The sequence below is a fragment of the Gadus macrocephalus genome, chromosome 23 (genome assembly GCF_031168955.1).
Source record: "Gadus macrocephalus chromosome 23, ASM3116895v1".
Taxonomy (NCBI): domain Eukaryota; kingdom Metazoa; phylum Chordata; class Actinopteri; order Gadiformes; family Gadidae; genus Gadus; species Gadus macrocephalus.
The window spans coordinates 1,829,181-1,854,406 of NC_082404.1; the positions used below are offsets into that span (position 1 = coordinate 1,829,181).

The 25,226-nt window shown below is 48.6% G+C and overlaps 3 protein-coding genes across 5 annotated transcripts in view; 2 read left to right on the forward strand and 1 right to left on the reverse strand.

Annotated features, from left to right (window-relative positions):
• The window catches only part of dlec1 (DLEC1 cilia and flagella associated protein), a 22,589-nt gene extending 17,687 nt beyond the window's left edge, over nt 1-4,902 (forward strand). For all 3 annotated transcript variants that reach the window (XM_060044642.1, XM_060044645.1, XM_060044643.1), the window contains exons 31-38: nt 82-204; nt 471-562; nt 674-764; nt 869-1,066; nt 2,223-2,399; nt 4,135-4,285; nt 4,380-4,497; nt 4,657-4,902. In XM_060044642.1, coding sequence (XP_059900625.1) covers nt 82-204; nt 471-562; nt 674-764; nt 869-1,066; nt 2,223-2,399; nt 4,135-4,285; nt 4,380-4,497; nt 4,657-4,783 — 1,077 coding nt within the window. In that variant the 3' untranslated portion in view covers nt 4,784-4,902. The remainder of the gene's footprint in view (nt 1-81; nt 205-470; nt 563-673; nt 765-868; nt 1,067-2,222; nt 2,400-4,134; nt 4,286-4,379; nt 4,498-4,656) is intronic.
• Nucleotides 4,898-13,050, reverse strand: acaa1 (acetyl-CoA acyltransferase 1). The gene is made up of 12 exons (XM_060044656.1): nt 12,739-13,050; nt 12,241-12,334; nt 12,086-12,143; nt 11,898-11,977; nt 11,772-11,814; nt 11,600-11,698; nt 11,134-11,214; nt 10,229-10,419; nt 8,779-8,958; nt 7,646-7,701; nt 7,397-7,542; nt 4,898-5,382 (listed from the first exon to the last, which is right to left on the reverse strand). The coding sequence occupies exons 1-12, from the start codon at nt 12,913-12,915 to the stop codon at nt 5,307-5,309; spliced, it is 1,281 nt and encodes a 426-aa protein (XP_059900639.1). The 5' UTR covers nt 12,916-13,050; the 3' UTR covers nt 4,898-5,306.
• A 422-nt stretch (nt 13,051-13,472) lies between these two features.
• The window catches only part of map3k22 (mitogen-activated protein kinase kinase kinase 22), a 45,203-nt gene continuing 33,449 nt past the window's right edge, over nt 13,473-25,226 (forward strand). The window contains exons 1-3 of the mRNA XM_060044651.1: nt 13,473-13,893; nt 20,675-20,754; nt 21,724-21,768. Coding sequence (XP_059900634.1) covers nt 20,736-20,754; nt 21,724-21,768 — 64 coding nt within the window. The 5' untranslated portion in view covers nt 13,473-13,893; nt 20,675-20,735. The remainder of the gene's footprint in view (nt 13,894-20,674; nt 20,755-21,723; nt 21,769-25,226) is intronic.

Below are 25,226 nucleotides of genomic sequence, written 5' to 3' on the forward strand. Positions count from 1 at the left end.
CGTGTACTACCCCATCAGCTGCCGCCTTGTGGTAGAGCAGGCCCTCTGACCCCTGTGTGCCCGTTTCTACACCCCCTCCAGGTGGTCCCGGCCAAGGGGAGCGCTACCGTCCATGTCGCCTTCACCCCCCTGAGCCTGTCGTGGGACCTCGGCCAGGCCACCTGCCGGGGCCTGGCCCTGGGCTTCATGAGTCTGGAGCCTAGGGTACGCCTCCATGCACACACTCCAACCCCCTGACGCACATCAGTCTGCAGCTGGGGCTGGTGCTCAGGGCTCTGGAGCTCTTGAATGTGTAGTCTCAGGGTCTCTGAACCCATTGAAGGCCTCCTGGTCTTTAGTGATGGATAGTCTCAGGCTCTTGTCTGCTTAATGATTCAGCATATGTATATGAGTAGTGAACAGGATCTTATCTGTCTGTGCCTCATAGCCTCAGACAGATACGTCTCAACGTCTTCAACTCTACTCCTCAGGCAGCATGTGTCCCAGGTAAGGTTCAGAGGGCCCAGGGTCTGGACCTGGAGCCTGTGAGGGTGGATCTGCAGGCGGTGGTCAGGGCGGCGCTGTAAGTACCATGTATCCTGAAACCAATTCAGTATCTCTAGGGAAGGCGGCCACACAGAGAGCTCTGGTGGGTTGTGAGTCACATGAGTCATGTTGGTGGTCTTCCCTGAAGACTCTCGGTGGAGACGGACGCTGACCACCACGGGGGACTGCAGTTTGACGTCTCCGCCGATGACCTCCTGCAGGGGGAGTCAGCGAGCCAGGTGGGTCTCTGGGCTTTCACCTGAGGCCAAACAATTCTGCTACACTGTTTACTTTTTGATCATCATATCATCCTGTTATCCAATCCCCATTGCCCCCCCCCCAGATGTGTGTGCGGGACTTTGAGGTGGGCCAGATGCTGGTGCTGAGGAACCCCCTGGAGATGCCCCTGTCTTTCAGGCTGGGGACGCAGCCTCCCTTCTCCGTCCTCCACCCTCAGCCCCGCCCTCGCACCAGCAGCTCCAGCAACCCCCCCACCAGTGACGGGTCGCCCCTGCTGCTGCAGCCGCAGCAGAATCTGAAGGTGAGAGGTCCAGCCCCTTCCAGAGGGGGACATCTAGTTTATTTTAAAAACACGTCTTAGATTGGTGGAGCTCGCTGTTACCAGGAAACGTTTACTGCACCTTCGAAAGTGATCGAATGCTACTGCTACCAGAGAATGTCGAATAGGAAGGAATAGGAGTCCGTTGACGGGCTGTGCTGCTGCTGAACAACCATGATTACCAGAGCAACCATGATTTATATCACTGGAAAGTTCCAGTTGTGGTTAGAGCTGTAGAGGAAATGTGTTCTACATGTTGAAAATTGTGTTGACATAGAATATATGTTAAAAATAAAAGTACAAATATATGATATAGCACTAGCAGTGCTTTTAAGTAATTTGGGTAGCATAAAAACAAAGGAATACATAATGTTGAATGAATACATAACTGAAATACAACACTGAATTCACATGTATTACAAACGAGTAACGTTACGTGGTAACCGCAGCCAGCAACGAAGGTACGTGCCATGTCGATGACAACGCAATGCACTATATTAAACACTATAAATACACACATATAAACAAACACACACAGAATATATGACGCAACTTGTATTAACAATATAAACAATATAATCATGACAAAGGTTATAAGATGCAAGAAACGCGTTTAACGATTGGGTTGTAACCATTGCGAAAAGGCTTGTACAAGTTGTACCTTTTCCTTTTCTTCCCTTTTCCAAATTCCTTTTTGCCCAGAATCAAACGTTTTCTGGTAACGACTACCTTGACGAATGATTGGCTTGGTTCCAGGCTTAACACTCTTTATGTAAGGATTTTACGAAAAGTGGACGTTGAAAATGAATGGGAAATTGACTTCCGGAAACAGAGCTGTTAAAAAAGCGGGCGGTCACTGTTACGCTCTATTTGCTCTGTCATTCCCTCCCTCTCAACCTTCATGTCCATGAAGGTTAAAAAAAAAACAAAGCAGATTAAAAGAGCCGCTAGGGTATCTATCTCCCCAGTAGGCTGTTCTATCATTACACATCTGGGAGGACCCACCGCCACGAGGGGTTAGAAGTGGCTGGTCAACATACAGCTGTGGGTAACACGTGGGTTTAGGTTCCATGGTCAGGATCCCTGATCAATCCTCGCTACTCCTCCGTATTCAAGATGCTTTGCTTGTGATTGGCAGGTAAAGGTGTCCTTTCACTGCTCGCTGGCCCTATTGGAGCAGTCCCATCTGAAGGAAGCCCCGCCCACATCTGTCTCACTTGTCTCACCTGTCTCACCTATCCGCCGTGGCAGTGAGAAGAGGACCCTGATTTTCCGGCAAAAACTCCATATTCAATACAGCAACAACAGCCTCCAGGTGAACAGACACTCCATGGTCACCATGGTGATTAATATGCACATCAAATATGTTTTAAATGGATCAATACACATGCTGAAGTGTTATAAACACATATACGTGATATTAGTCTACTTCCCAAATCTGATTGGAGCCGGTTGAGATGGTGCTGCCTGAACAACGATGTAGGCCCATGCCTCCGTGAACCTATGGGGTCCTGGAAGGGCCCAGCTCCAAAAGGGCTTTGGTTCCCTCAAACACAATCTGCCATGATGTTCTGGTCGTTTATGGAGCCATTTTCCTGCCATAATTCAAACCTGAAAAAAAAAGTTTCAAAGGCTTGTAAGTCTGGGTTTCAAAACTCAACACCTTGTAAAAAAGGTTTTGCAACACTGCAAAAAGAGATTATAACCTGAAAAAAATCAAACAAAAATTCAAACATCTGTAAACATGATTTTGTGTTCTATTTTATCTTTTCAAAGTTCAAACAATTTCACCAGCGCATTTGCAGAGTTTCAAATCTGGTACTGTTCTAACAGTGTATTTCATTGTTTCCCGGTTTTGAAACCTTGTAAATGGGATTCTGCAAACAGGTGTTCATACATTGAGAAATAAGTTTTGAAAGGTTGAATATTTAGTTTTAAAAACTTGTAAAGGTGTACGTTTACGCCATTGCAACGTATTTTTTCAGAACTGACTTTTCAGCACTGACTTTTCAGAGATTTGACCACACAGGCGCAAGCTTTGAGTCACGTGAATATTGGCAGCGTTCTGTCGCGCACTCGTTTTGAAACTCCTGACAGTCAAATCTGAAGAAAAAAAAAAACGTTCCTGGGGGCGGGACCATTTAGCTCTAAACCTATTGGTTGCTCTCGGCTGACGTACATTCCAATCACATGTGCCGTTCACCGGGCTGTGCGTGATTGACAGTGCTCTGCCGTCCGATGACAAGAATGTGATTGGAATGTACGTCAGCCGAGAGCAACCAATAGGTTTAAAGCTCAATGGTCCCGCCCCCAGGAACGTTTTTTTTTTTCTTCAGACTTGACTGTCAGGAGTTTCAAAACATATGCGCGACAGAACAGTGCCAATATTCACGTGACTCAAAGCTTGCGCCTGTGTGGTCAAATCTCTGAAAAGTCAATGCTGAAAAGTCAGTTCTGAAAAAATACGTTACAATGGCGTAAACGTACACCTTTACAAGTTTTTAAAACTAAATATACAACCTTTCAAAACTTATTTCTCAATGTATGAACACCTGTTTGCAGAATCCCATTTACAAGGTTTCAAAACCGGGAAACAATGAAATACACTGTTAGAACAGTGCCAGATTTGAAACTCTGCAAATGCGCTGGTGAAATTGTTTGAACTTTGAAAATGTGTTGGTGAAAATGATGAAAAAGATAAAATAGAACACAAAATCATGTTTACAGACGTTTGAATTTTTTTCAGGTTATAATCTATTTTTTCAGTGTTGCGAAACCTTTTATTACAAGGTGTTGAGTTTTAAAACCCAGACTTGCAAGCCTTTGAAACTTTTTTTTTCAGGTTTGAGTTATGGCAGGAAACTGGCTCCATAGTCGTTGGGCTTCTGTCCAGATTCCAGCCCTTAAAAGACTACTGACCTATACACCTGTAGGTTTCTTATTCCAAACGGCCCAGAGTTCAAACATGTCTCCCGTTTGAAAGGATCATGATCAGAAGATCAGGTCAGATGACGGGACATGGTAACGTGAGGTTTGTGTCTCGGCTGCAGGTGGTTCCTCTGTGTGCCCGCCTGGCCGTGTCGGGGCTCCGTCTGTCGAGGGACTCAGTGGACTTTGGCATGTGCTACGTGGGCCGGACCCAGCTGGCCCACGTCACCCTGCTCAGCCATGGCACCTGCACCTACTGGAGGGCCAGCCTCGGTAAGCCCCGTCTGGACCGGGGGCCTTAGTGAAGCCTCTCGCTGTGTACTACCACGGCTAAAGGTGGTCTTTCTGTGTGTGCATGTGTGTTCAGAGTCAAGCGAGGCGGACTCCCATGCCTTCAGCGTGACCCCTGAGAGTGGGGTCCTCAGGGGCCCGGACCCCGCCCTCACCAGGGGCCAGCAGCATCTGGAGGTCTGCTTCACTGCCAGGTAGGGCACCTTCACACCTCAACGCGCTCCCAGCAGGTTCCTGACAGGGACTGAAGCAGCCTAGAAGGGCCGCCACACAGGAAGTGGACGAGGGGTCTCCCCAAGCCGCAGCCCACAGAAGGATTGTTGATACGGTGGTTGTTCTCTAATGTTCTCTAGTGAGGCGAGGGAGTTCAGAGCCACGCTGACCATCCACGGCGCTCTGATCCAGCCCAGCCTGAAGCTTCGTCTGTGGGGCCGCGGAGGCTACGATGAGGCCCTGGGCTCCAGCCTGGGGTCCTACTGACCACATGTCTCCCTGTAAACGCTCTTTATACCCACACCTCTGCTTTATTGATGCGCCTCATTTCCCGGTGAAAATATTTTTTAGAGCAGTAAAGAATAAAGTTTTTATAAAAAGTTCAACATTAATCTGTGACTCTTTATTATTCTTCATTCTGTTTATTTTCTGAACATTAAAAACAAATAAATCAGTGATCATTATTAAAATTCAACACCTGTGCTTGGTCCCGTCATCCCTATTCGTATTAATTACACACTTCTCATTGCGCTGGATTAAACATTAGTTGCAACACCTTAACTAATTAAGGTTAATACATCATGTACAGTGAACCATCTGGCAGGATTGGTGTGTCATGTAAAGAAATGGATGCATCCGAGATTAAATCAATAATTTCAAAGATTAGAGTTCTTCTGGTTGACCAAAGGGCAGTTTGTGAGGCATTCACAAACACCATTAAATCATCGCTCCTTAGACTCAGTATGGTTGGGTGGAGAGAGATCCTAGTTTACTTTTCTCAGGACTTCCTCTAGGGCCCAGGATACTCAAAGACTGCTGCAGCTCCCATCCCGGTCCCAATGCACATGGAGACCACACCGTACCCCCTGTGGAAAGAGACAGATCAGACAGAGACCACACTGTACCCCCTGTAGACAGACACGGGGATCAGACAGAGCAGACAGTGACCACACCATACCCCTAGTGGACAGACACAGGGATCAGACAGAGAGCAGACAGAGACCACACCGTACCCCCAGTGGACAGACACGGGGATCAGACAGAGAGCAGACAGAGACCACACCATACCCCCAGTGGACAGACATGGAGATCAAACAGAGACCAGAGCGTGACCACATCATACCCCCAGTGGACAGACATGGAGATCAAACAGAGACCAGACCGTGACCACATCATACCCCCAGTGGACAGACATGGAGATCAGACAGAGAGCAGACAGTGAGCAGACAGTGACCACATCATACCCCCAGTGGACAGACATGGAGATCAAACAGACCAGACAGTGACCACATCATACCCCCAGTGGACAGACATGGAGATCAAACAGAGACCAGACTCTCAGCTTTGTGCCATCTCCCTCTAGAACTTCCGGTGCAACACGGTAGGACTGCTGGAACATTACTGGCACTGGGACTTTGGTCATGGTTCGGTTTACCATAAACCCAAATGATATGTAGAGCCTCTGGAGTAAGACCGGTGATACTGTAGAATAGGTGCTTTGTTGTGGACTACAGGTGCTTTGGCGACCCACGGTTGACTAGGCGTGTGGAGGTGCCAGCGACAGGGATGCAAACACATGTATGACAAAAAAAAGAGAGCTACCCGAAGTCGGAAAAAATATGACGGCATGATATCCTATTATCATGAGAAGGCCTATGCTATATGCTATATGCCTAGAAAGATAAAAAATATATTAGTTACTCAGTTAAAGTGCCTTTTTAAACCAAGTTAATTTATTAACTTAGGGGTGTGTATTATCCAACACACACCTCTGCATTGGATATGCGATCACAGGTACAGGTACTGGCAGTGTAGGCCTGGCACTGTCCCTGATCATATCTGCTGCTTAGGGGGTTTCTGGAAGAGGGTTTCGGAGAAGCTGTGCAACACTTTGTGTACTTATTGTTGTTGTCACTTTCCTCAGATGAATGTCTGCCTTACAGTGTGCATACAGGGCATGTACACCCCTGCTGGCATAATTAATTTCTTTAATGCAGTGTGTGCATTTCGCACATCCTTTTTTCTCAATTCTTTTGAAAAAGTCAGACAGTGGAAAGTTATGCTTCACTGTATTCACCTCAGTCGTAGCTTCTAATTTTAGCCATGACCACTTCCAACTGCACTTGCACCCTGCGTCCTGCTGTACAATAAGTGCATCCTTCTCCGATATTTCCCACCACTATCCTCGGGCCGGGTCGGGCCGGGCCTTTGATCGAGCGTTTTTATTTTTATTTTTATCATTGGTTTATTGGCCTAATCTGAGGAGAAATCTATGCCATAAACAGAAATATCATAGGCCTTTATTACACAGGTCTTCTCAATGCCGTGGAACACTCCGTTCACTCTGGTAGCTAGTCCGGTGACTTGTTAACCCCAGTGTCTTCTGTTGCTCAGCGACGTCACCGTCTTTGCAGACAATTTATTATTGCTCTGCTGATCAACACTACGAATAATAATAATACATTTAATTTAGAGGCGCCTTTCAAGGCATCCAAGGTCACCTTACAGAGCATAAAGTCACCATAAATCTTTTAAAAACAAGACATTGTGAAAAAATCATGAATGAATGCTGGCAACGAAAAAATTTAAAAAGGCGCACCATGTAAAGTTATTTTTTTAGTTTTGGCAAGTAGCCGTGTTAAAAGCGGGATCATGTATAGAACGTCGCCGGTCATTTTCGAAAATAAGCCCCTTCAGGGCGAAGCAAGACGCCTTCGCTGCGCGTCGGTGTACTGTTCGCCCTATCGGGGCTAATTTTCCCGATAATGACCGGCGTTCTATACATTATCCCTTACATATATATTTAGCTGAGTAGGCCTAGAAACAAATGTGTTAAAATAAATGTCGGGCCGTTTGCATGTCTGCAGCGAGCAGCCTCACCTCCTCCCCCTGCGTTGGAGCTCGTGCAGCAGGGTGACCGCCATGCGGGCGCCGGTGCAGCCCAGGGGGTGGCCCAGGGCGATGGCTCCGCCGTTCGGGTTCACCCGGTCCAGCGGGAGGCCCAGCTTCTTTACACAGTACACCGCCTACCAACACATACCGTATTAAATAGAATACAACACGTTGTCCTTTTAGGCTCGTTGCTACAGAGCCTAAGAGTTAATTAAAAAGTATTGTGGTATATTTCACCTGGCTTGCAAAAGCTTCATTTATTTCAAAGACATCAATATCAGCAACACTCAGTCCTATGGACGGAAAAAACATCATGTTAGGTCCATCCTTTACTGTTTTTTACAAAGATAATTCTCAAAGACAGGCAATAATTATGATTTAAAATTGCATGGGCAAGAGTTCCCTCTGAGTGTATTCCATAATTTATATTGTGAACTGGCTCTGGGAATTACACCTTTTGTGCAGTGGGAATCTACTAGCACACAGGGTACGTCTGCATAACCCATAACTCCATGAGTATGGACATGGTGCAACGCCTCGCTTAACTGACGCTACCACACTGAAGTAGCAAACATGTTAAGATCATCTAAGGACTTTATAAACCCCAGCAGCTAGTAGAGACCAGCTTCTTTCCTCCTCATGTCCATGAACAGACCCTCCCCACCCTCCTGTACCAAGGACATGTCTACTGAGGCATCCTGTAAGAAGGACATAGCTACAGTGAACCCTTCACCCTCCTGTAAGAAGGAAATGGCTACAGTGAACCCTTCACCCTCCTGTAAGAAGGACATGGCTACAGTGAACCCTTCACCCTCCTGTAAGAAGGACATGGCTACAGTGAACCCTTCACCCTCCTGTAAGAAGGACATGGCTACAATGAACCCTTCACCCTCCTGTAAGAAGGACATGGCTACAGTGAACCCTTCACCCTCCTGTAAGAAGGACATGGCTACAGTGAACCCTTCACTCTCCTGTAAGAAGGACATGGCTACAGTGAACCCTTCACCCTCCTGTAAGAAGGACATGGCTACAGTGAACCCTTCACCCTCCTGTAAGAAGGACATGGCTACAGTGAACCCTTCACCCTCCTGTAAGAAGGACATGGCTACAGTGAACCCTTCACCCTCCTGTAAGAAGGACATGGCTACAGTGAACCCTTCACCCTCCTGTAAGAAGGACATGGCTACAGTGAACCCTTCACCCTCCTGTAAGAAGGACATGGCTACATTTGACTCTGAACCCTTCCACCATCAGTCATTAAAAGAAGAGCAGTCTGGTCAAAATAGGACACAAGCAGGACCCAGTACCTAGGAATTGGGCGCGCACACACACACACACACACACACACACACACACACACACACACACACCAGCCTGCTCCAGCGCTGCGGGGATGGCGTAGGCGGGGCCGATGCCCATCATGTCGGGGGGGACCCCCACCACGGCGCTGGCCCTCAGGACCCCTAGGACGGGCAGACCCAGGGCCTCCACGGCGGAGCGGCGGCCCAGCAGCAGGGCGGCCGCCCCGTCACTCACCTGGCTGGAGTTACCTGGAGGAGGAGGTGGGGATGATGATACTGCTCAACAATAAGGGTTAGCACCAACCTCTACCGTGAAGGACCTGAGGTTATTAAGGTCAGCTTAACTAGAATCAAGTATTGCTCTAGTCATCACAATCACATTAAGACATAAAGAAACGTTAAATGTCTTAAATCAAGTGAAGGGATTTGAACAAAATTTCAAAAGTCTAAATGGAGTAAACAATGTACAAATGCAAATGGTTGGAAACAAATAAATAAATAAAGCTGAATGAAAAGCACTAAGCATTGCTAAAAATGCATAAATGTAAAATGAATTGAACTGAAGAATCTGAAAGGTCAAATGTATTCCCCTGCACTGTGTGTGTGTGTGTGTGTGTGTGTGTGTGTGTGTGTGTGTGTGTGTGTGTGTGTGTGTGTGTGTGTGTGTGTGTGTGTGTGTGTGTGTGTGTAAAAGAATAGCAAGCCGATGCGTGATTAAAAGTAGCCCAATAGAGCTGGAAAACCGCCCAATCTGGCAACACTGCTGAACGTCCTCACGCACCAGCGTAAATGTAAATCAATGAGACCAACTGAAAACGAAGCCGGTATGAAACTAAAACTGATTCTGAATAAAGTTTAAATGATATCGATATATCTGGATATTATTGAAGATACATGTGTGTAGATTTGTTAAATGGTTTGAACGAAGGTAAACGTTTGAACGAAGGTAAACGGTTGAAAATCGATAGTTAGTTAAGTCTAAAACAGTTGAGCAGATGGCTCTGCTGTCCTTCCATTGACTCCAATGTTAAAGAAAAATATACTATTTTAAAAGTAGAATTTCTTAAAAGTATAAAATATTAAAAAAAATCTGAAAAGAAGCTCACGATTCAAAGCTATTCTGAACATTTTTAAATTTGAATGGCGTCTCTAGATGAAAAATTTAGGAAGGAAATAGGTCTCAATTTGTAGATAATAATAAAGAGGAAAGAAAAAGAAAGAATAAAACTTATGAAGAACAATAGTTGAGCGCTGCATGCAGCACTCACCAAATTATGCATTAATGAGTGTTAAACTGTCATGAGTTATTGCATAAAGGAAGACGCTGCTGTACTAGTAGACAGTGAGCGCTGAAGCCATCATGAAACGGAGGGCGGAGCAGAGGATGGAGCAGAGAGTGGAGCAGAGGGCGGAGCCAGGAGGGTGGAGCCAGGAGGGGTAGAGCAGAGGGCAGAGCAGATAGCGGAGCCAGGAGGGTGGAGCAGAGAGGGGGGGGGGCAGAGGGTGGATCCAGGCCTACCGGCGGTGGTGCTGCCGTCCGGCCTGAAGGCGGCCCGGAGCTTCCCGAGCCCCTCCAGCGTGGTGGAGGGCCGCACGCCCTCGTCCTTCAGCACCGTCACCGTGCTCTCCGTCCCCTCGGCATCCGTCACCCTGGTGACCACTGGGACGATCTCCGCCTCGAATCGGCCGCTCCGCTGGGCCCGGTCGGCCCTGAGGGCGGAGGAGGGCGGAGGTCAGAAGACCTGGAGCCTCCAGGAGAGGCAGGTGGAGGAGCAGCAGGTGCAGTAGTAGGTGTGTTGTTGTAGCAGTAGGTATAGCAGGTGAGGTAGGTGTAGTAGCAGGGGTAGGAGCAGCTGTAGTAATAGGTGTAGCAGGTGTAGTAGTAGGTGTAGCAGCAGGTGTGGCAGGTGTAGTTGCAGGTGTAGAAGTCGGTGTAGCAGGTATAGCAGCAGGAGTAGCAGGTGTAGCAGTAGGTGAAGTAGCAGGTTTAGCAGAAGGTGTAGTAGGTGTAGCAGCAGGTAAAGTAGTAGGTATAGCAGGTGTAGTCATTGGTGTAGCAGGTGTAGGAGCAGGCGTAGTAGCAGGTGTAGTAGCAGATGTAGTAGCAGGTGTAGCAGATGTAGTAGCAGGTGTATAAGGTGTGGTAGCAGATATAGGAGCACGTGTAGTAGCACGTGTAGGAGCAGGTGTAGCAGCAGGTGTAGGAGCAGGTGCAGGTGTAGGAATAGTAGCAGGTGTAGTAGTAGAGCAGGGGTCTGAGTAGGTGTAGCAGTAGGTGTAGAAGGTGTGGTAGTAGGTGTAGGAGTAGGAGTAGTAGCATGTGTAGTAGCAGTAGGTGGAGAAGGTGTGGTAGTAGGAGTAGTAGCAGGTGTAGTAGCAGTAGTAGGTGTAGCAGTAGGTGGAGAAGGCTGTCTGATTTGTTACTTCTGATGTGAGCTCACTGCGAAGGCATCCTGCTTCTCCCTGGAGATCCCAAATCTCTCAGCTACATTCTCTGAGGTGATACTGCAACGAACACACACACACACACACACACACACACACACACACACACACACACACACACACACACACACACACACACACACACACACACACACACACACACACACACACACACACACACTTTGTGTTTCCAAACCGTTCGGACCAGTATGGTGATGGCCCAGTCTTATTTGTTGTTTGGGTCAATATCGTTTCAGTCATCTTATAAAATACACATTTTATAAATGAGAACTAAAAGGATGATTAAAAAATACCCAAATACAAATACAGCCAATCAAAGATGAGGGTGTATGTTCAGGTGGTCCTTAATAATACATTTCATACCAGCGGTCCTGAACACATTGATTGTTATGACACCACGATGGAGTTAACATATGAGCCTCACCCCATGGGAACCACGCAGGCCCTGGCCTTCTCGAAGTCCACCAGCCTGGGGCTCAGGTCCCCGGGGTTCCCCATCTCCTGGAGCGACATGCTCTCCACGCTGCAGGACAACACATGGTTAGGAGTCTACAGCCACACCTGGCCTACAGGCTTGAATGGTCCCATCTCCTTACCCGCACGCAAGGCCCAGGTCGATGGAGCCACTCTTAATCGCTCCTGGAGACAGAATAAAAGGTAGTGTCTATCATGTCGTATACATCAGTAACAATAAGCAGCTATTAAGAGATTAGATGGATAACCTGCTATGTTGAACAGGGCTTGTAGGCCAGAAGAACACTGTCTGTTGACCGTGTACACAGGCACCGTCTCTGGAAACTCACTGCAGCAGATACACCAAAACAATGATCAGTTGAACTCAGTGGACCCTGGAGCAGGACGTGCTGTTTGTACTCTTTGGGGTTCACCATAATAACCCTAGTCATGTCACCTGAGAAAGTGTGCTATTCTGGCCATCACAGCCCCTGCTCCGGGCTGGAGCACATTGCCTGCCAGTGTAAGACACACAGTGATGTTGGTGAGTGTTAGAAGACATCGTGGGCTATGCCTCCTTATGATTCTAATATATATGATAACTTAATTTACCTACACAGACGTCCCCGAGTCGGTCAGGGGACAGCCCCATGTCCGTCATCACGGCCTTCATCACTGCGCTGAGGAGTTCATCAGGTGTGGTGTCCTGAGGTAGAGGGGCAACTCACACTACATCATAGTGTCCTGAGGGGAACGCACCTCAAACGATATCGTCCTGAGGGGAACGCACCTCAAACTATATCATAGTGTACTGAGGTGAACGCACCTCAAACTACATCATAGTATCCTGAGGGGAACGCGCCTCAAACTATATCATAGTGTAGCCTACTGAGGGGAACGCACCTCAACCTATACCATGGTACTTAACATAGTGGTATACCGACTACATGCACAAACGCAATACGAGGCACCTGGTTGTAGTTTTCAAAAATTAAACATAACAGACAAACCGATTGGATTAACATGCAAGCTGTGCAACACAATTTCAAAGGGCCTTAGGGAAACGTTTGCGCAGACGACGCTGTTTGAATAAGGCTTAAAGGACCAAACCTTGAATAAACCCCGTTTCGCCTTCCCGATGGCCGTCCTGCGTCCATGCACTACCACCACGTCCTCCGGCCCGGAGACTGCAGCTCTGGCACGACAGTGGTTTATATTACATTTTCTGTTCCCACCTTGAGGAGGGTAAGATGAAAGATGGTCAGATATGACTTTAACTCTGTGCATGGTGATGGTGTCGGGCAAATACGCAGGAAGGCAGAATGCAGGACTGATGAATCAAAGTGCGTCCTGATACAATAACTTCATGTGTCGTTGAACTTCTGTACTGTTCCTTGTTGTGAAATTAACGCAAATAGTTAAGGCAAGTACCGAGGGACAAATTTCAAGGGTGAGAATCATGCATGTACCTACAAAGAATTGTGCGTCTTTTATCTAAAGAATATTATTAATGTTATTCACAACTATACCCTTAGCATCGTGAGGTACGAAACTAATTTAAAAAGCATATCAGAATAAGCATAGACTGAGTGCAATATATCAAATTACTCTCTGTGTTTATTGTCGGCTGAAGATAAAACATCCTGTAATGGCAGATATCCCCAGCAAGGGAGCAGCAGACCCCATCTTTACGAAGCGTTCTGCATGGTGCAGATGTCCCCAGTCGGGGGCAGCAGAGCCCACCTTTATACAGTGCTTTACCCAGCAGGGGGCAGCAGACCCCACCTTTACGCAGCGCTATGCAGGGCGCAGTGACGGCGTCACCGCTTCCTGAGTGTCACGTTGCTGCTGACGTCAGAAGCTCCACGGAAAACCTCGGAGGTCTCGACTGTAGGGAAACGAGACGGACGCTGACGGGAGAGGAAAACTTTATTCTAAACACGTTGTCTGCAATCAATAGTGACTGATGAACACGCCGGACCCTGTGGATTATGTGCACACTGAGTGGAGTAAATCACCTGATGAGTTATGAGTGCAAGTTCTGAAGAATTTGTAGGCCTATGTTGCAATTTATGCGCTCCATAACTGAGCGTATTTTCCGGATATTGTAGGCTACTGTTTCGAGAATATTTTTTCCCCTTGCATTTATCGGGTCTTCAACAAAATCAACGGCTCCTTTTCGATAATTTCGGGATTTTCTCAGTAGAAAAACGAACTATCCCTCAACTCGCGTTTGTTAAAGAAAATGAAGAGAGGAATAACCTGGTAAGTGTGTATTTCATGATCTTTAATTATTGTGATATTTCGAATAGAATTATGTTAAGGCAGTGCAAATATAAGCATTTTTTTAGTGGGACCAAAGTATTAGACTGTGTTGATGTCCTGTTCCCTAAGTTGCAGAAGGCTGCCTGCACTGAGGCTGATCAAATGGGCCTTAAAGCGCATCCTAGACCATCAACTAGGAAGAGTTGACCAGAATTCCCTTAATAAAATAGAATTTATGTTATGCATTATTGGCTACTACAATGTAATATCTTATGCTAGATGTTATAGAGCAGTTTTCTTATATATCTGTTTTCTTTATTGGTTTTTACATGGAAATTATGTTACTTTACTGAAGCGGGGGAATCCCTCCCGAGGAGGAGAGGTGAACCCAGTGTGCATCAGAGCAGGAACACCACCGGAGATGCTTTCACAATCATTGTTGTTTTTCAGAAAAAGCATTTGTGGTTTGGTTTGTCATTACTGTGTGATTTTAGTTTTGTTGAAACATCTGTTCAGCGTCTTCACTCATTGTCCTGCAGGGTTTAAAATCAAGCCTTGAAAGCAGGTCTTACTAAGCCTACCTTTTAGGCCCAACAACTCTATCTTCTCAAAACACAACAGAGACACACTCCGAGCCTTTGGGAGAGCGTTTAACGAGGAGGAGGTCATCATCACCACAGGAGAACGACCCATCAGCACAAACCTGTTCCTCGGAGACGCTCTGGGGGGGCATGGGGTTGCTGGAGAGACTAGGGGGGTTGAAGTCAAAGTGTCAAAACGCTAAGCCCTGCCCCTGCATCAAAGCAGAACAGTCCAGTCTGAGGTGATACCACTGTTGGGTCTCCCAGGATATAGACCTCACACACACACACACACACACACACACACACACACACACACACACACACACACACACACACACACACACACACACACACACACACACACACACACACACACACACACACACACACACACACACACACACACACACACACACAGACTTCTTTCTGCACACACACGCAAGGCTTTGTGCCCAAACACACACACACAACCACACACACACACGTCTCTCTGCAGTGCTCACACAGCCTTGTGTGTTAGAGAGACGTCTCTGCTGTGTGTTGCTGGGTTGATATCTTCCCCAAATGCCGAAAAGATGTCTCACTTAACAGAGCACCAGTCCCAAGGAAAACAGCTACATCTGAAGCCATTCAACACAAAACCCCTCCTCACTTTAAGACCAGCTTGGGTTTCTCTCCATTGTTTAACGTTGCCCTGACTTCACTCCGTTCATGCAGGCGAGATTTCAACAAGGTGTTGCTCTCTCTCTCTCTCTCTCTCTCTCTCTCTCTCTCTCTCTCTCTCTCTCTCTCTCTCTCTCTCTCTCTCTCTCTCTCTCTCTCTTCTCTCTCTCTCTCTCTCTCTCTCTCTTCCCCGCCCACACATGGAAACGTGGTAGTCATGGTCATGATATAATTTGTCTTAATGTCGCTGCATGTCTACCAGCTCCACCAATAATCCTGCGGTGTCTGGATTTAGACTCAAAATAATCGTGTTCCTCCAGCCCTCCTCGCCCCTGATAAACCTCTGAGGAAATGTTTGGGAGAGAATCACCACGGCGACAGCCTTATTTAAAAAAAATGTGTGTGTGTGTCCATTCAAACTGTGTGTGTGCACTTTGTGTAGAGCTCCCTTCCTTCTGTATCTCAGCAGCGGCCCTCCACCCTCGCCAAGGAACCAGCCCACTGGCAGCATGAGGCCTGGGGGTCATAGGTGGAGTGACTCACGCAGCACGGTGTGTTGTGGCGCTGGTGTTTACGTTCCTAGGCAGCGCCGGCCTTAGCAGGGTGTGAGGAGTGTTCTCTCCAGATAGCAGCTCTCTGAAAGGCTTTTCCAGTCTCTTCTCTTTGACTCTGTGAGGAGAGCCGTGACCGCAGACAGAACACAACACAGGCCTGAAGCCTAACAAACCACCAGATCAGAGCAGCACAACATCCTTATTTCATCATATCTGTGTTTCCAGCCCAATAAATGAGCCTCTTCCTGGTCACCCTTTCCACCAGGCCAGGCCCCTGGGCTGACCCTTTTGAAGCCCCTCAACATAAAGCGTAGTCACCTCCCCAGGGGGTCCGTCCCCAACCACATTATCACAGTAACGTCTGCAATAGTTCCCCATGTCGGCCCTCTGCTGTAAGCCGCTTCCTTTCACTCCCACTGAAACCCCTTCAGAACCCTTCAGAACCCTTGGGTTCTCTGTACGCCCTGCGTTGTGACACCTGGCGGAGGGACGGAGGAGGGAAGTGCCTCCTCCCCAGACCCCTCCAGCTGCTCCACACGCGTCTCCCCAAAAGGGACTCTGTACCTCTGGCTATAGGGAGGAGCAGGAGGGGGTCGAGGAGGAGGTGAGGGAGGAGAGGGTGGAGGAGGGGGAGGAGAAGCAGGAGGAGAGGCAGATAATTGATGCTGCTGGTCCTTGGGTCTCTGTGGTGACCACCTCTAACGACGGAGGCACCCAGAGTGTTTTGATGTTGTGCTTTGAACCGAGGACATCGTGAGATCCCGACGAGAGGATGAGGAGCCCCATGAATAACCAACACTCTGATGCTTTAGGAAAACACAAAAACCTTACTTTACTTTTTAAAAATGTACTTTAAGAGTAAAGACTAAGACCTTTCAACACAATCTCTCTCTCTCTCTCTCTCTCTCTCACTCACTCACTCACTCACTCACTCACTCACTCACTCACTCACTCTCTCTCTCTCTCTCTCTCTCTCTCTCTCTCTCTCTCTCTCTCTCTCTCTCTCTCTCTCTCTCTCTCTCTCGTGGTTTAACGAGAGGAAGAGAATCACTGAAGAAGAAACGCAATAATTCTCCATGCTTTAATTTGCCATTACACTTGCACTACAAATGTGCAAAGAGGGCCTCGGTGAGCTGCTCCACTCCGTCCAGAGGGCTGCAGTAGCATGAGAGGAACCCTGCGGCGCTAAGCTAAGCTAACGCGCAGGGGAAGCTAAACCTGGCAGCAGAATGATTTCATGAGCACGCAGAGCCCAGGTTAGGATAGAGGGAGGCTGAGCCTCACAGCAGGGGGACTACACACCTGACAGACCCAAAAAGACACCTTCCCACTGTAAAGACACAAACACACACTCACACACAGCCTCACACACACACACACACACACACACACACACACACACACACACACACACACACACACACACACACACACATACTTATGGTGTGATCCAGAAGCCTCGGACACCAGCCTTCCGAGTTGCAAGTGGGGAAATCTCCCAGCTTTCTTGCAGCATTTCACGGAGGCACGCCCCCTTTTGGTCTGACCCCCTCGGAGTATACCGAGTTCAGTGATGACGCAACAAAAAGTGCTGCGCCCGATAAGAGATTTATTTTCGTTGTATTTCTTTGTACCATGTTGGTCATTTTAATTTCAATTTTAAATGCTCTTACACACTTGATTGCATTGCTACTTTATTCAAGTCACCAATTTTTGCATTGCAAGGTCTTGCTGTGTGGGCAATATAATGTAAAGTTGTGTTCGAGCTGGTTTGCTAAAGAGGCTAATGTAGCTAACAATAAACAAAGATTAGCCAATTTCATGGCGAAATCACAAAGACGAACGGGAACGCCATAAGTGCTCCGAGACCGGAAATTACGTCACAACTCAGAAAGCTTGTGTCCGAGGCATCTGGATCTCACCATTGCACGCGCACACACACACATACACATACACATACACATACACATACACATACACATACACATACTCACTCACTCACTCATACTCACGCACACTTACTCACAATGACACATGCATGCACACACTTTGAGACTCAAACCAATATACATCTCTGTGTCTGTCACCATTATTTATCAGACTCTCACAAACACACACACACACACGCACACACACACACCAACCCTCTCTCCTCCACCGTATCTTTAGTAGAAGTTTGCTCATTTCCCAGCATCCCCCAGTTCCCGGACTCAAGGCTAGGGGGAAGCGGAGTGTGTATTCCTGAGTGTTTAGTCCTGGCTCCATTCAGTGGCTGCCTCCCCCCCCCCCCCCCCCCCCCCCCCCCGGTTGCCGGGCGACGGGGGAACCACAGGGGGCTTCTTGAGTCCTCTGTCCAGACGGCTCTCTGGTTGATATGTCATCAGCTGGTGGCCACTGGCCAGTGATGTCAGAGGTCATGTGTCATCATACGGGCCAATTGGGTGGTTGTTTTGTGGGTATGAGTTACTAAATCATTGGACAGTAATTCATGTTCCTTCACTGAGTAATTCACACTGCAGTACGTTGGGGATGTCTACCGGGACATTTCCCAGTCTGTTGTATTTGGAGCCTTGATTGGTCAGAAGGCCTCTGTGGGCTGCTGTAGTGGATCTGCCCTGATGATGATGATGATGATGGGGAGGGGATGGAAAGTCCTTGTTGTGAAATGTTCTTCCAGTGAGGGCAGCCAAGCGAAGGCTTTCTCTCTTGGTCTCTGCAGCGATGATGTCAGACATGTGGTCACAATCCTTACTTGGGCACTTCCTCCTCCTCCTCCTCCTCCTCCTCCTCCTCCTCCTCCTCCTCCTCCTCCTCCTCCTCCTCCTCCTCCTCCAGCCTGGCCCCAGAAGAAGGGGAATTACCCTGAAAGTCCCCCCCCACCCTCCTCCACCACCAGTTTCCTTAGTAAAAGACGTAATAACAAAGCAGGAAGTGTGTGTGTGTGTGTGTTTTGTGTGTGTGTGTGTTTGCACCTCTTGTACCCCTTGGCTCTCTCCCTCCTTCCCTCTCCCTCCGTCTCTCTCCCTCTGTCTCCTTCCCTCTCCCTCCGTCTCTCTCCCTCCCATCCCTCTCTCCCTCCTTCCCTCTCCCTCCGTCTCTCTCCATCTCTCCCTCACGTCCCTCTCTCCCTCCGTCTCTCTCCCTCCTTCTCTCTCCCTCCGTCCCTCTTCCTCCCTCTCTCTACCTCCCGTTCCTCTCTCCCTCCTTTTCTCTCCCTCTGTCCCTCTTCCTCCCTCTCTCTCCCTCCCGTCCCTCTCTCCCTCCGTCTCTCTCCCTCCTGTTCAACGTACCGCAGACATTCCCTCCTCAGTTTCCTGTTGTCCATCATCCATGCAGACCAACAAGCGGCAGGTTTTCATGAGGCTTATAGGGATTCCGTATGGAAACATGAAACAGAGTTCAGTGTTCGGTGGTGAAATCTCGAAGTGCTAGCGTTAGCATGTGTAGCTCAGATGTAGCTCAGAAGTAGCATCACCCTGAGTCTCTTTCTCCCATTGCATCCCCCCCCTCGGGGCCGGTCCTCTTATCGGCGCTCTCTTCCTCTGTGAGGAAACATCCCCACAGAGGGAGGAGATAGCAGCAGCAGCGTGGTCGTTAGCAGACCCTTCCCCTGGGGGGCCTCCTCAAAGCCGGGGACGGTGGGGTGCTCTGGGCCAGCCGTCAGTGAGCGTCGGCCACCTGGCTCCACGCTCGGCCGAGGAGAGGCTAGACAGATGGGCATCTCTGGTGAGCTGGCTGCCAGACAGACCCGGGTCTGTGGATCTGAGTGTGGGTTTCAGAGTGCGTGTGAGAGGGAGAGAGGGGTTGTGTGTATGGGAGAGAAAGGGAGAGGGTGTGTGTGTGTACTGGTGTGTCTGCAGGCGTGTACGTATGTACACTCTCTCAGCCAAGCACTGTGCACGGCCGTCTGCTCGGCGGTCGGCTGCTCTTGTCTTGGTCCTTTTCTTCTGTGGTGAGCGGCTCTGCCTTCGGCTCAGTCTGTCTCCCTCCTGAGCTCTAGCGTCCTCACCCCTGCTCTTGCCAGTGGAAACCCTCCAATCCAATGAAAATGGATTCAATGGATTGAGGTCCGAATTAGATCCAGAGATCTATTGCAGAGTTAGCCAGACAACGCTAGCTTCGACTCCACTGTTTTAGTCCGAGTACCTGGGAAATGCACTTTAGCATCCCAGCAGAAGTGCAATAGGGCGTTCATAAAGGAGGTAACATTATGATATACATTTTCAATAAACAAGTGTAATAAAGGGCTGGTGTGGAATACAGCAGCTACCAAAATAGCCAGTAAACACCCAGGAATGCAGAGCAGGGATCGGCGCACTGCTGGGGAATCAGAACCGTCCATGTTCATTAGGGAAGTAGATGTTATGGGTTTTAAAGAGCCCCTCTGTCCAGGGCTCGCCGTTACAGGACGGTAAGGAGCAGGGGGAGCTGGATCTACAGGTAGGCCGTCATGGGACGGTGGCGGCTCAAACGGCGACAGCCAAAGTGACAAGCTGACAGCCAAATAGAAAAGGTCATTCGTTTTCATCGGCGCAAAGAGACTTTCACAACGAGGTTGACCAGCTGCTTGCGGCTCACTGGCTTCTTACTGCTGTGTGGACATCGCTATTCACCCGTTGCTCTGGTTCAGGCACGCAGGAGGCTGTCTCTTCCTGACTTCCTCGTGCCTACAGTGTTTACCTGGTGCTGTGCGCTGAGACACACACCTATTGTTCTATTTCCTCAAGGACACACACGTGCTTATGCAATAGTCAGGGCTGGTGATGTTGCCTAAGAGTGCAGCTCAGCGAAGAGGCAGGTTAGAAGTCAGGTATGTGGTTAACCATTCATGGTCGTACCTGTGCCCTTAGTAGTTCACAGAGGAACAGACATTCCTGGGATGGTTTCTGCGTGACATAGCTGTGTGACCAGTTTTGGGCGTCCATTTTGGAATAAACTGCGAGTTATGAAGGGTTCTGTTTTGTGCTCTCTGTGTCTCAGGCTGAAGACTTAACCAGGAGGAGCTGAGCTCTGTGCTCCGGTCCAACAGAACCACTTCCTGATGATGACAGTAAACATGGGTAAGTAACGGGACACACGCACTCACTGACACATACTCTCTCACTCACACACAATCTCACTCTCACACACACACTCTCACTCACACCACACACATTTGTGTATCTGTATATTTTCAAAGTTTTACCTCTTTGGAATACCATGTCTAACACACATGCAAACACACACACACACACACACACACACACACACACACACACACACACACACACACACACACACACACACACACATACACATACACATACACATACACATACACATACACATACACATACACATACACACACACACACACACATACACATACACATACACATACACATACACACACACTCACAAACATACACACTTCCTCCAGCAGGAACACTATGCAGGCACAGCTTTCAAGTGTGAGAAAAATAAATGTGTGTCAAAGAGAGGGAGGGAGAGACGGCAGGAGGGATGGAGGGAGGGAGGGAGGGGGAGAGAGGGAGGGAGAGATAGGAAATGTGTTGATGGAGACATTAACAGTTCTAGAGTCACCAGATGGTGCAGTTTGTAGCAAGTTGTTATGTTTTTTCTTAATACGTTAGTGTCTCTTGTAGGGGTCTTGCGTAATAAAGAGACTACGCTGATATTCCTGAATTAAAATCATTCAGGTCTTTATGAAGCAGCTTATCTATTCATATTCATCCATTTCAACCTTGAGCACTAACACAAACACACACTAGTTTACCCACATAGTGTGTGTGTGTGTGTGTGTGTGTGTGTGTGTGTGTGTGTGTGTGTGTGTGTGTGTGTGTGTGTGTGTGTGTGTGTGTGTGTGTGTGTGTGTGTGTGTGTGTGTCCCTGCATGTACGTACTTCATCCTGCATGTCTTTATCGTTGTCATTTATTTACTTGAAAAACCAAAAGAAAGTAAAAACGTTATTATTCATCCTGCTCCCTCATGTGGTTTCTGGTGGTTTCACTCTGGACTCCGGTTACAGATGAAGGCCTCCAGACTGGACCTGGGCAGCACAGGAATACACAAGGTACCCCCCCCCCCCCCCCGCCCTCTGTCTCTCTCCCTCCCTCTCTCTAACTCCACTGTAAACATAGCTTGATTGACCCGATCTCATGACATAAAGGCTGTACCACTCACATGGAGATCAGGAGCAGGTTCTCTAGAGATACTTGAGGATTTCCAGGGAAAGGCTTTCAAGGTAAGCCCAGCACAGCTCCTTTCACACTCAAACAAGGGCCTTTATTTATGGTGACGTCTTTAATTCCCAAACTAACTTTTGGGGATTACATATCAAACCTATTTCCTAAATGGGACGGCTTTGTATCTGAAGATAACAAGCGTAGCAGTTAGAAACCCCTCCTCCTAAACACATCAAACAAGGGGTCTGGATAGACCTGGGGCCGCCTCAGGACCTAGGCTGACCCCCTGAAAGGTCTGGAGAGACTCAGCCTCAGGAGGACTAGATATGATATGAGGGCCCAGGTTCTGTTGCTAGGTGTGAGGGCCCGGGTTCTGTTGCTAGGTATGAGGGCCCGGGTTCTGTTGCTAGGTGTGAGGGCCCGGGTTCTGTTGCTAGCAAGGCAAGGCACCAGCAAAAGCAGTCAAACAAACACACAAACACTCTAACCCTGAAATCGACATTGTTCAACCTGAGCTGGCACTACCTGCTTGCAAACCAGCAACTTTACACACAGCATGATGTCAGCACTCTTCACTCAGAACACTTTAGCAACGCCCAGCCCGAGCCTTTATAAACCTCAGCTAGCTGGTGGTGATTATATCAACCACAGTGTGAGCTCTTGTGGCTTTTGCTCACAAGCTTGGAGCGTGACAAGCATTGCCTTCCTCATTCCCCTGGAAACATTGGCCGCCCTGTAGCCCCGCCCAGTTTAGAGGTTCAGCTTGGTTCTGGAACTAGCACTAGTGTTGTACTTCTGCCTTTTAGGGCAAAACACGACCGCCCTCCGTCACCGCCAACACTTCTCCTTTTGCTTCTAGTTCACTCTCATGTGTGTCTCCTGGCCTCAGTGAAACGGCCTTCTCTGATTGGCCCGGCCAATCAGATGCAACGCGGAACAACGCATTGGTGACGGAGGCTTTGTGTTTTTGTTTTGACATTCACAGAAGGACTGAGGCAAGGCGGAGACAAAGGCAGTGTTACAGAGAGGTGACCTCAGTGTAGAGTAGGGCTGTCACTTTTTCCAAAAATGAAATTCGAACGAATTTCGAATGTCCATAATTAATTCGAATACATTAGAATACATTCGACCCCCCCCCCATAGAACACGACAACAGTCTTGATTTTTTATGTTGCTCTCGTATACCTCACGTATACCTACTGAATTCATAACGGCACAGGATAAAAACACATCTTTGATAACACATTTGTAAACACAACAAGAGGAAGCTCCGACACACAAGTGCGGCTGTCTTTTACACATTAACAATAACTGCTCGGAGCGCGATATGCGGAGCGCATGTCGTCCATGGCACACACAGCCTATATAAATGAACAATCTGTGAGGCCGACCTCCAACACGGCATGCTGCTCTTTTTATTCCTTACGGAAAGAAAATTACAAGTAGTCTCACAGCTCTCCGTTACCGTTGCAGCTGCTTGTGTCAGCCGTGCTGTATAAGTCCCCAAACAGGCTGCCCATCGCAGCAGCGGACTTTTCTCCCTGTCGTGTGCGATCAGTGTCGGTCTCCGTTTCAGTGAGCTCGTGTGAGAGGCTTTCAGTCACGAGATGTTTCTGTGCAGGGGAAAGGTGGACTACCGGGAGAAGCGGGGATCCAGGAGGGCCGCTTTATTGAGGAGAAGCCACTCGCCGCTCTCTTCTTTATAGCGCATTTTTACAGTTCGAATGGAGAATTACACTTCGAATTCGAACTTTTCACCCCACCTTCGAACGAATATTCGAACTTCGAATAAAAAGTGACAGCCCTAGTGTAGAGTAACCCTGTCCTGTCTGGGGGCTGCAAGCACATAGGACACACACACATGATAGGACACACATGCACATAAAACACACACACGTAGGACACACAAACATAGGACACACATTCACATAAGACACACACACATAGGACAAACACAAATAGGACACACATTCACATAAGACTCACACGCGTAGGACAAACACACATGGGACAAAAATGCAAATAAGACCCACTCACATAGGCACACACATAAGACACACATTCGGGCTCCCTAGGTGAGCCAGAACGAGATCTTGGCGGAAATAACCCTTATTAAACATACTTTTATGAACACGACACAAAGGTAAGGTCAGACCGGCTGGAAATCTCAACTTATCCAGACGCTGGACAGCCCTCCGGTCCTCACCTGGTCCTCCTGTCTCCCCTCTGGTCCTCACCTGGTCCTCCTGTCTCCCCTCTGGTCCTCACCTGGTCCTCCTGTCTCCCCTCCGGTCCTCACCTGGTCCTCCTGTCTCCCCTCTGGTCCTCACCTGGTCCTCCTGTCTCCCCTCTGGTCCTCACCTGGTCCTCCTGTCTCCCCTCTGGTCCTCACCTGGTCCTCCTGTCTCCCCTCTGGTCCTCACCTGGTCCTCCTGTCTCCCCTCTGGTCCTCACCTGGTCCTCCTGTCTCCCCTCTGGTCCTCACCTGGTCCTCCTGTCTCCCCTATCATCCTCACCTGGTCCTCCTGTCTCCCGTCTGCCCTCTGGCCCCTCCCCATCTGCCCTCTGGCCCCTCCCCATCTGCCCTCTGGCCCCTCCCCAGGAAAGATACATAGTAGGTTTTGGAAACTTTGAACATTTGGGCAAAACAAAAAGTTTCCAAAAAAAAAAATACGATGATTAAAAAAAGACCTATCCTGCCGGCCTGAAGCCTGCCTTACCTTGAATGCACAAGGTGTGTCCCACAGGTGTGTTGGGCCTTGGCCAGTGTGTAGGTAGCTATCTGGAGGCTGTCTGTGCGTGTGCAATTTGGACTTTGTGTGTGTGTGTGTGAGACAGCCTAGGTCTATATGGACTGTATGGATGCATATGACGGTTAAGAATAGACCCATAAAGCAGGTACTTATGGTCCAAACCACATTAGTTGGAGACAGTAGTAGGATGTTATGTGTTTTCTTGCCAGTAACCAGGGACACCTAGGCTCTGAGGCCTCGTACCCAGCGGGAGGTCCTGCCAGGGGGGGTTCCACTGCTCTTCCCTGCTCTTCACTGCTCCTCACTGCTCCTCAAGCTCCTTACTGCTCCTCACTGCTCCTCACTGCTCCTCACTGCTCCTTACCGCTCCTCACTGCTCCTCACTGCTCCTCACTGCTCCTCACTGCTCCTTACTGCTCCTCACTGCTCCTTACCGTTACTCACTGCTCCTCACTGCTCCTCACTGCTCCTCACTGCTCCTCACTGCTCCTCACTGCTCCTTACTGCTCCTCACTGCTCCTTACCGTTACTCACTGCTCCTCACTGCTCCTCACTGCTCCTCACTGCTCCTCACTGCTCCTCACTGCTCCTCA

Bases quoted from the DNA above. Each gene is read 5' to 3' on its own strand.
- acaa1 (XM_060044656.1), bottom strand. From the start codon at position 12,915: ATGCACAGAGTTAAAGTCATATCTGACCATCTTTCATCTTACCCTCCT. The intron at 10,420-11,133 runs GTAACAAATCAG...CTCCGCCCTCAG, and splicing joins GCAGTGAGCTCACATCAGAA to GGCCGACCGGGCCCAGCGGA. The intron at 7,702-8,778 runs GTGTGTGTGTGT...TTCCGTCCATAG, and splicing joins CGCAGCGCTGGAGCAGGCTG to GACTGAGTGTTGCTGATATT.